Source organism: Nicotiana attenuata, unplaced genomic scaffold (assembly GCF_001879085.1).
Source record: "Nicotiana attenuata strain UT unplaced genomic scaffold, NIATTr2, whole genome shotgun sequence".
Taxonomy (NCBI): Eukaryota; Viridiplantae; Streptophyta; class Magnoliopsida; order Solanales; family Solanaceae; genus Nicotiana; species Nicotiana attenuata.
This window is the reverse complement of record NW_017672221.1, coordinates 39288-50502: the sequence shown is the minus strand read 5'-3', so window position 1 is coordinate 50502 and position 11215 is coordinate 39288. Positions and strand designations below refer to the sequence as shown.

The 11215-nt window shown below is 33.7% G+C and overlaps 2 protein-coding genes across 2 annotated transcripts; both read left to right on the top strand.

Annotated features, from left to right (window-relative positions):
- Positions 1 to 2048: 2048 nt before the first annotated feature.
- On the top strand, positions 2049 to 5031 carry LOC109212359. Its single transcript, XM_019375993.1, has 4 exons — positions 2049 to 3221; positions 3383 to 3580; positions 4044 to 4661; positions 4711 to 5031. The coding sequence occupies exons 1-4, from the start codon at positions 2049 to 2051 to the stop codon at positions 5029 to 5031; spliced, it is 2310 nt and encodes a 769-aa protein (XP_019231538.1).
- A 2610-nt stretch (positions 5032 to 7641) lies between these two features.
- LOC109212362 (cyclin-D2-1-like) lies at positions 7642 to 10844 on the top strand. The gene is made up of 6 exons (XM_019375996.1): positions 7642 to 8177; positions 9031 to 9117; positions 9194 to 9292; positions 9568 to 9769; positions 9869 to 9993; positions 10099 to 10844. Exons 1-6 carry the CDS (start codon positions 7866 to 7868, stop codon positions 10342 to 10344), a joined length of 1071 nt encoding a protein of 356 aa, XP_019231541.1. The 5' UTR covers positions 7642 to 7865; the 3' UTR covers positions 10345 to 10844.
- Positions 10845 to 11215: the final 371 nt, after the last annotated feature.

Genomic DNA, 11215 nt, shown 5'->3' with positions numbered 1-11215 from the left:
TCAGTAAAAAGTTTTACTATAATTTAATAATCGTGACTAAATATAAATAGCGAAAAATAATTTGAAATATAAATACAAAAAATAAAAAATAACTAAACCAATTTAAATATTGCATACTAAACCTACACCAAAGAGACCATAGAAATTGAATCCTAAATAGACACAAAAGGAACAATAGACCAGTACAAAAAGGGACAACGAAAGAAAAATACCATAACTAAAAAAAAAAAGAATCTTAAGAATCCTAAAGCTAAAGGAAACAAAAACCAAAGAATCCCAAACAATGTAAACTCTAAGTAGGTACACAACAATTTTATTTTTTCTCCCAAAAAAATAGTTATTATAATTACAATTATATCCAATATATAATGCACTTACGAAGGGTAAAAAAGGCGAACGACATTTCTATAGGGCCTTCGTGCTTTTAATATAGTATAGATACTAATCTTATGATGCAACGCGTGTATATTATCTTAATCAGTAGAAAAAAAAATGCTTGGCAGCTAACTTCGGTGCTCAAATTAAACCTTTTTTTATTATGCCAGAAATATTTATTACTTTTTCTACCCCAATTTAGTTGTTCAATTTTAATTTTTTATTATTATGAGAATAAAGACTACGGATTATTTTATTTTTCTTTGAAATAATTCCTATTTTATGAAAACAAGGACTTCTAAAGAAGTCACGAACGCCCAATTATGATTTCTTCTTCTACAATATGCTAAGAATATTATAGTTATGGAAATATTTAATTTCCTAATATTAGTAGTTTTTATATAATTTAAATTAAAAAAATATTTAATAGTTAAATTTTTATTGAAACTCCTAATTATTAGAAAAATAATAAGATGATAATGGCTATTTTGTCCATTAGAAACTCTATTTTAAAGGGGTATAAAAAACGAATGATTTTTTGAAGGGCTTTGTACGCGTGTTGTGTGTATTCCATGTCATGAGTAAAAACTTTTTAAAATCACATAAACATTTTTTAAAAAGTATCTTGAATTATAAAATAAAAATTAAAGAAAATAGTATAAGTTCCTTAAAGTAAAGAATGTTGATTTCGTTTAGCTAATTTTATAAAGAAAGAAACTTGTGTTAACATTGCTTACAACAGTCTATAACCTTTAAATATTTTAGGAAACAACTTAAAAAGGTAAACATGATTTTCAAATACCTTTCTGAACTTAACTTTAAATATTTGTTTTTCAAATATCACAAATTTATGTCCAACTTCAATTTTCATACAAAGAATATGCTTTAGTTTGACCTATTATTCATTATAAATTAATTTTATTAATTTAGATGTATATTATTTTGAAGATATAGTACGTAATTGAAGTGTAAGATGAAATGTCAGTGTTCATACACAAATAATTATTTTAGTTATTATATTCTTTGTTTTGAATATAAGTTCTTATTAAAAATAATATTGTAGAGATCTAAAGAAATTAAACGAACTTGCCACTTTACAAGAATAAATTAAATTGTATTTAAAGTAGAATCATAACATTTCTACAATCCAAAATACAAATAAATAGGGGTAAAAGAAAAGTTCCGAATTGTTTGATAATCTAAAAGTTCGCCGAAAAGTTTTTTACAATTTATAATGTAAATAAAAAGGGTAAAAGAAAAGTTCCTACTTTTGTTTGATAATCAGCAAAATTGCCGAAAAGTTTCCCATAACAACAGTTAGTGTTGAATAATCTGTTAGTGATACTGGATAGTTGGGGGTATTTTAGTCTTTTTACCTTAAGGGTATTTTAGTCTTTTTTCCCTCATCACACATGTGTCTCGTGTGAGAGGTCTTGTATTAAAGGAAGTTACACTACACCGACCTTTACAGTAGAAATAACAGAATTGTCTCTTCTTCTCTTAGCTACTCTCTTCTCCTACTCATCTTCTTCTTCTCAATCACATGCAATGTCAATTTAGTGTGAATCTCTACTGAGATTTTGTCATGGTATCAGAGCGGGCAATTTGAAGCTAGATCAAGGATTTCAAAATTCCAAATTGACAGCCATTGTTGAAGCTTGAGCTGGTCTGTCATGGCGGAAACTGAAAATCTGCAAATTGATCACAATCACTCGTTGTTTTTGCAACAAACAGACACGCTTGGGATAACACTGATCGACATCAAGCTCACAGGACCTGAGAATTATGCATTATGGAGCAGATCGATGAGGATGGCATTGTTGGTGAAGAATAAGCTAGGGTTCATCGACGGAACATGCTTGAAAAGCTCTTACAGAGGTCCATTAGGGCATCAATGGGAACGATGCAATGTTGTAGTGCTTTCGTGGATCGGTCACACTGTTTCTGCAGAATTACAACCTAGTATCATCTATGCATCTGATGCGAGAAAGGTATGGAATGAATTTAAAGAGCGATTTAACAAATCAAATCTTACTAGGTTCTATCATTTGTGGTTAACAATAGGAACCCTAAGACAAGGAACAGATTCTATAATAACTTACTATACTAAAATGAAAGATTTGTGGGATGAAATGGATCTGATGGTACCAGGAGCAGGGTGTGACTATGAGGAAACTAGACCTTTTCTGGATCAGTTCAAAAACCTGTGTTTGTTACAATTCCTTGTTGGTTTGAACGAGAGTTACAGTCATGTGAGAAGTCAAATTCTTCTGAAAACACCTGTATTGACTGTAAATCAAGCTTATGCACTAGCAGTTCAAGAAGAAAGTCAACGTACACTTAGTATAGCTGGTTCAGATAAGGAACCTTTAACTATGCTAGCTGGAAGAGGGCAAGGCTTCAAGGCTGCAAAGAAACCAGGCCTCATATGTGACTACTGTGGGTATAAAGGTCGCTTGAAGGAAAATTGCTATAAGATCATAGGCTATCCACCAGACTTCAAAAGTAAAAGGAAGCCTCAGAACACTGGAGTAAAGGGATATGCTAATGTATCAACAAGAGAAGGAGGAAGTTCTGACACCAATTCTCAGATGCAAGGGCATCTTTTTATAGAAGAACAGTACAAACAATTGCTGAACCTTATAAACAAACCAGATCCTGAACTAGGTGAATGTCATACCTTAATGACAGGTATACCTTTTTTTTTGTCCAAAGCATTTGACTATGATTGGATAATTGACACTGGTGCTTCACATCATGTTACACCTCATAAGGAAGTACTAGATAATATAAGAAAGATTAAAAATCAGAATAATAGTGCTGTACAAGTACCTACAGGGGGAAATGTAATGTAGAACATACAGGGAATGTGAAGATGTTAGATGAATTGATACTGAAAGATGTTCTACATGTGCCTGATTTTAAATTCAATCTAATGTCAGTGTCTAAACTGACTAAGGAGCTATCTTGTTGTGCTGCATTTTTCCCACATTTTTGTGTGTTTCAGGGTCTCTACAGTGGGAAGGTTCTGGGGATTGGTAAAGAACACAATGGCTTATACTTGTTGAAAAAGGAAATCAGTAAGGAATTTCCAGTTATAGCAGGCAATGTTGTGCAAGTGCAGGACGAATCAGCACTATGGCATCTCAGGCTGGGTCATCCTTCAGCTGTTGCAATGCAACATATCCCTCTGCTAAAGAATAAGGTAGATGCCAGGATACAACACAACTGTGAAGTGTGTCATTTGGCCAAGCAGAATAGACTTCCATTTCAGCATAGTAGCAATAAAACAGAACAAATTTTCCAAGTAGTACTTGTAAATTTTTGGGGTCCTCACAGGATACCAACATATGATAAGAAACATTACTTTGTAACACTAGTTGATGATTTTAGCATATATACTTGGGTAAGTTTACTGCAGTCAAAGTGTGAAGTGTTTGTAGTGCTAAAGGATTTTTTTGCTATGGTACACAACCAGTTTAATCTGAATGTAAAGAAATTAAGGTCAGACAATGACACTGAATTCTTTAACTCTAAGTGTAATGAATTAATGAGTTCATTGAGGATAGTGCATCAAAGCAGTTGTCCATACACACCCCAACAGAATGGGGTGGTAGAGAGAAAACACAAGCAATATATTGGAGGTAGCCAGAGCATTGAAATTTCAGAGCTCATTACCAAATAGATTCTGGGGTGACTGTATTAGGACATCAGTTTACTTGATAAACAAATGGCCAACTTCTGTTTTATCAGGAAAGTCACCTTATGAGATGCTCTATAAGAAGACATCAAGAATTGACCATCTTAAGGTCTTTGGATGTTTATGTTTTGCAAGCACTCTACCTAGAGGAGACAAGTTTGCACCAAGAGCAAGGAGAGTTGTTCTGATAGGCTATTTAGAGACTCAGAAAGGTTACAGACTATATGATTTGGAGAATAGAACATTTCTAGTAAGCAGAGATGTTGTGTTTAGAGAACAGGTATTTCCTTTCAAAGGAATGGCTTCAGATTTAGAAGATATATTCCCACAAGATCCTCCTGCATTAACACATATTGATATTCAAACTCATCCCACACAAATTGAAAACATACCTCCAAATATTACACACACAGCACCACAAGAGCATTTGCATAAGGAATTGAATGAGGAGAGTATAGATCAGTTGCAACCACTGAATCGGGAAGAAGCAGACACCAGCATGAGTTCAGATTCCTTAGCTGCAAATATAGTTGAGGAAACTGAAGAAACCTCACCAGCAGAAGAAGAGATGAATGTTAGAAAATCAGTAAGAACATCTAGACCACCTATATGGATGAAGGACTATGTGGCACCAGGGAAATTCACAGGAAACAACTTATCCTATCTCTCAAGGACTCTCATATGTTAACCTCACTACAGGATATCAATCATACTTAAAGGCTTTCTCAGCATACGTTGAGCCTAGCTCTTTTAAGGAGGTAGCACAATATGACAGGTGGATTGAGGCAATGCAACAGGAGATAACTGCACTAGAAGAGAATAACACATGGGAACTGGTAGACTTGCCACCAGGAAAGCAGGCTATTGGATCAAAATGGGTTTATAAAATAAAGCATAAAGCAAATGGAGAGTTAGAAAGGTTCAAGGCCAGGTTAGTAGCAAAGCGATACAATTAGAAAGAGTGGTTGGACTACCATGAGACATTCTCTCCAGTAGCAAAGATGGTAACTATTAGAACCATCATTAGCATTGCTGCAGCCAAAGGATGGGATTTGTATCAAATGGATGTGAATAATGCTTTTTTACAAGGGGACTTATATAAAGAAGTATATATGGGACTACCACAGGGGTTGCATAAACAGGGGGAGAAGAAAGTATGTAGATTGTTGAAGTCACTCTATGGGCTGAAACAAGCATCAAGACAATGGAACATTAAGCTAACAGAGGCATTAGTAATACATGGCTATCTGCAGAGCAATTATGACCATTCATTGTTCCGTAAAAGGGAAGGTTCAAATTTGGTCATTATACTTGTTTATGTGGATGATTTGCTAATTACTGGGAGCAGTTCCAAACTAGTTAATGATGCTAAAAGGACACTGCAGAGTCAATTCAAGGTGAAAGATCTGGGTGAGCTAAGATACTTCCTTGGAATTGAGGTGCTCAGATAAAAAAAGGGAATTTTACTGAATCAGAGGAAGTATGCACTTGAGTTGATCTCAAGTGTTGGTATGAGTGGTTCCAAACCTGTTTCAACACCTCTAGAGATGAATCAAAAACTCACCACAATTGAGTTTGATGCTCATGTGGGAAGGAGAGGAGATCCAGACTTAAAGGACATTACTTCATACCAAAGGTTGATTGGAAAGCTCTTGTATTTGACAATTACACGACCTGACATTAGTTTTGCATTACAAACATTGAGTCAGTTCATGCAAAACCCAAAACATCTCACATGGATGCGGCTTTGAGGGTGGTTAAATACATAAAAGGAGCACCAGGTTTAGGAGTTCTTCTGCAGACAAAGCCAATTGACACTTTGACTGCCTACTATGATGCAGATTGGGCAGCCTGTCCTAATACTAGGAGATCCGGGACAGGTTATATTGTCAAGTTAGGGAGCTCTTTAATCTCACGGAAATCAAAAAAGCAGCAAACAGTCAGTAGAAGTTCAGCAGAAGCAGAATATAGAAGCATGGCAGCAGTGACAACAGAAGTTGCCTGGCTATCAGGGCTCCTAGAGGAATTGAAGATGACTATTTCCAAACCAGTCAAACTGTTTTGTGACAACAAGGCAGCCATTCAAATTGCATAAAATCCAATTTTCCATGAGCGGACTAAGCACATTGAAATAGATTGTCACTTTGTAAGACAGAAGATCAAGTCTGGGCTCCTCACACCACATCATGTTAGTTCAACAATGCAACTTGCAGATTTTCTCACTAAAGGATTGTCTGCAGCTCAACATCATTCCTTAGTTTCCAAGCTTGGAGTGTTGGATGTGTTCTAACCTCCAGCTTGAGGGGGAGTGTTGAATAATCAGTTAGTGATACTTGATAGTTGTGGGTATTTTAGTCTTTTTACCTTAGGGGTATTTTAGTCTTTTTACCCTCATCACACATGTGTCTCGGGTGAGAGGTCTTGTATTAAAGGAAGTTACACTGCACCGACCTTTACAGTAGAAATAACAAAATTGTCTCTTCTTCTCTTAGCTACTCTCTTCTCCTACTCATCTTCTTCTTCTTCTTCTCAGTCACATGCAATGTCGATTTAGTGTGAATCTCTACTGAGATTTTGTCAGTTAGAATTTCCTTTTGTAATAAGGTATAATTGAAAACTATTTCGATTCCTTTTTGGAAAGATATTATTCTTTTATTTAGCTTAGACTTATATAATTAAATGACTATTCCTAAATAGTAGGAAATTAATTAAATGACTAATTCTAAATATTAGGAGAATAATCCAAAGGACTATTTTGTCCAATGTGAATTCTATTTTAAAAGGGTAGAAAATGCGAACGACATTTCACTAAGGGCCTTCATACTTTTAATATAGTATAGACATAGATAGATAGATATAAATAGATAGATATATGATTTAAACTAAGAAATTTATTTTAAGTTGAAGCAAGAAAAGAGTATTTGAAAATTAGTCTTCGGGAGCGAGTTGATCGTAAAATACTAGCTTAACACATTTTTCTTTATCTTTTTATATCTAAATATCTTTATCGAGTTGGTTGGCATCATCCGCTCCTTTTACTGGGACATAAATTTCACTCACAAAATAAGTTAAAGATTTATGAGTAAAAATATTAACTATAATTCAATATATACAATAAATATTTATGCTATTATTTTTGTAATTTATTGCAAATATTACTTTAGCTATATGACATAAATGTCTAAACAAATTTCTCTTTAATTTTATGTTTTTTACTTCTTCATGTAGAGGTAAATTCAGGACTTCAGAAACGTACCACTAACTCATTTAATTGACTTTGTTGGAAATTAATTATTTATATTTGTTGAGCAAATTTTTAACGCAATGTACGATCCAAGTAAAAGCTATTGATTTTGGGTACTCATACCTATAGATATACGTTGGTCCCTGTCTTCATTTCTCTATCTTCCAACCCCATTTAATTTCTCCTCTTGCATTACTGATTTAAAATAAAATAAAAATTCAAATAAACCTCTCACCCACCCACCCACGCACTTAAACCCCACCCCATATTTCTCTCTCTAAAATCCTATATAAAGGACACCCTTTGTTATTGCCGCTATATCTCTTCACAGTTCTATCACCAAACGAACTCCACTGCTTCATTTTCTACTCTTTTATTACCATTTTTTCATTGTTATTTCTACTAGAAATTCATCTTTCTGTTTATTTGCAATGTCTCATTAAACTAGAGATCGATTTACATACATTAAATATACTTGTTTTGAGGGTGATAGTATTTACATATTTATATATATATACACATACGATCTATAAGGTATTTATTTCAATGGCAGCCAGTATGAATTCTGCAATTTCTAGCCTTCTTTGTGCTGAAGATAACAATATCATATTTTGCAATGACAATAACGATGATGTTGGAAAATGGTATGTTAAGAATAATCAAAGCAGTCAAGAAAACCATAGTTTTTTGGGGGAGGAGACATTTGTGGCTGTTATGCTATTACAGAGTGAAGATTGTGTGAATTTAATGATTGAGAAAGAGAATCAACATATGCCTTGTGGTGATTACCTTGACAAATTGAGAAATGGGAAGTTGGATATTGAGATTAGAGAGCAGATTCTTGATTGGATTGGCAAGGTTTGTTCGTCTTTTATTAATCCATTAGAGTATATATAATTCAGATCTTGGATGATTACTGCGATTTTTTAATTACTGATTATTATTTACTTTAGTTAACTAGATCTCACTTTCAAGTTTAGATCGGTAGTGAATAGTGAATGAAAATTTACATAATGTATTTTCTTGTTTCAAAAGGGGTGGTTGATACCGGAGGCAAAGCTATTTCTGGGAGGTAGAAGCGGAAGCAGATTCAGGATCTGAAGTTTATGAGTTTTTTACGATGATCTCAAGTTTATATATATACAAAATAATAACTAGATCTACAGTCAAATGCTTGTAGTAGATATTTAATGAATTTCTTGATATATATAGGCAAAAGCTACTGGATTCACGTTAACGTGTAGCTAACATGGTAGATCCGATTCTGATAGCATGTATCCAGTAGAATAATCGAGGAGATCCTTATAAAAAAAATAGAATAATCGAGGAGCTAGGTTAGATTTTGTATTTTGGTATTGTAATTTGTAGGAAAGATGGGCTTGAAGGGGGTGGGAGGGATATGATGATATAATTCTTGGCTTTTACTTTATACTGTAAAAGCATTCACTGTATATTTATTATTTACAAGAAAAGTGAAATGAACGTTTGGTAGGATCTTTTTGTTTTTTTTTGGTTGAATTGTCAGGTAAATTTGGTACGTTAAATATGTTTCTATATATATATATATATACTTCAGCTTTTTCCTACTTCATTCAATTCTAAGCTGTCTTTGACTGAATTTTCACATTTATTCTTGTCTTGTTTTGCTTGACTGGTAAAACTAAAGTTTCATATTGTAAAATATTTGATTATATATTGTTATTGCATGCAGGTTCATTCACATTTCAATTTTGGGCCACTCTGTTTATATTTGTCTGTGAACTACCTTGATAGGTTTCTTTCTGCCTATGACTTACCTGTAAGTTTTTGATCATCAAAATTTTATATTTAGTTTTATTTAATCACATTTCTAATAATATTTGCTTGTTTTATAGAAGGGAAAAGTATGGATGATTCAGTTATTGGCTATAGCCTGTTTGTCTCTGGCAGCTAAAATGGAAGAGACTATAGTTCCTCTATCTCTAGATCTGCAGGTGAACATTTACATCAAATTAAGTTTGAATAAAAAGGGCAGTCCAGTGCACTAAGCTCCCCCGGGGTCCGGGGAAGAGACGGACCGGACCACAAGAGTCTATTGTATGCAGCCTTACCCTGTATTTTTGCAAGATGCTGTCAGTGACCTCCTGGTCACATGCATGGCAACAACTTTACCTGTTACGCGAAGACAGCAAATTAAGTTTGAATACCTTGATTTATTAATTTGGTACTGATCTAATAATTGTTTTGAATTTGTAATGATTATTGACAGACAAAGGAAGCAAGATTTGTATTTGAAGCAAGAACCATACAAAGAATGGAGCTTCTTATATTAAGCACATTGAAATGGAGAATGCATGCAATCACTCCATTCACATTCATTGATTATTTCATTAAGAAGATAAATGGTGATCAAATTGCTTCAAGATCTTTAATCACTAAAGCAGTAAAAGTTATATTAAGAACACTAAAAGGTGAAGTTGATCTTGATTGAGATCATTCTATCTATGATTGAATTGGTGAAAATGGAAGATTGTTACTGAAACTTTTAGGTGGGTGAAAATTGAATGTAGGAATTCACTTCTTGGAATTCAAGCACTCTGAGATTGCAGCAGCAGTAGCAATCTCTGTTGTGGTGAAAACTGAGACAGTTTGCCTTGAGAAAGCAATATCTGCTCTTGTGCAGCAAGTACAAAAGGTAAAATTGTTGATCACTATTCAATCCAATCATTTCATGTTGATTAACTTCACATTTGATTAAAATGGTAAAGTTTTCTCCTTTCCTTTTGTGACTATTTTGCAGGATAGAGTAAACAAGTGTATTGAATTGATTCAAGAATCATCTTTGCTAAGTGATTTTGATAAAGGTTCAACCCCTTTTGTTCCTCAAAGTCCAATTGGTGTGTTGGATGCTACATGCCTAAGTTACAAAACTGATGATTCAGGAGTTGAGTCATTTACAAATTCCACACCTAATAGCCCAGATACTAAGAGGAGAAAGATGAATAGAACCTATGCTGTGGACATAAAGGAATGGATAAATGAGTGAAAGCCTTTTACCCCTTTCAAATCCTTTGATTTGATGCAATGAGAGTTATGGTGTGATACTTGAAAGTGCATCCCCAAACAGAACTTAAAAAAAAATAATATAATAAGATAATAATATGGAGAAAAATAAAATTTTGTGAGGAAGAGATTGTAAGTAGTTGGATCGTTTTTGGAGGTCGATACGCTCTTGAATTTCACGCCACGTTTTTGTAAAAGTGGTGTTCAAGTCAACTTGCGAGCACTTCACGTCAAGAAGGCATCTTTATGCCATTAGTATGAGAGAACTCGGAGAATGTTACTGAGTAATATCTTGAACGTGGGACTTTTTGAGATTCCATTTAATCTATACTTTTTATATCTTGTTCGAACAGACAACTATATTTAAAGTTCTATAAGTAGAAATATACAAAAAAAATGTATTATTATACGCAATCCTTGTTTTGTCCTTTACTGTATTGTACTAAATTTTGCAATTAAAAACAATTTTCCTGGGGCAAATTATATTTACTCTTTCAATTCCTATTTCATTTGTAGGGTTAACTCATGACTTCTTAGATTTCGAAATACATGAATTTTTAATCTTTGGTTCATTTGCCATCGTGAACGATGATTTTTTTTTTTCCAATAGAATCGTTTGCATTCACAAGTTACATCGTACCCCTCCTTGTGTGCATAACTTCTCTCAATGTAGAGTAACATGCTTGATTTTAGGATTTGTAGTAATATTTGGTCATTTACCTATTCCTGTGTCTAGCAAGTATTAAATGAAGAGTAAAATAACTCCAATGCCATGTACCTTTCTGAATCACATGTGATGAGTTCTTGTTTGACTGATTGTCTAGATGGCCTACAGGTTTAGCTGCTATGCCTAA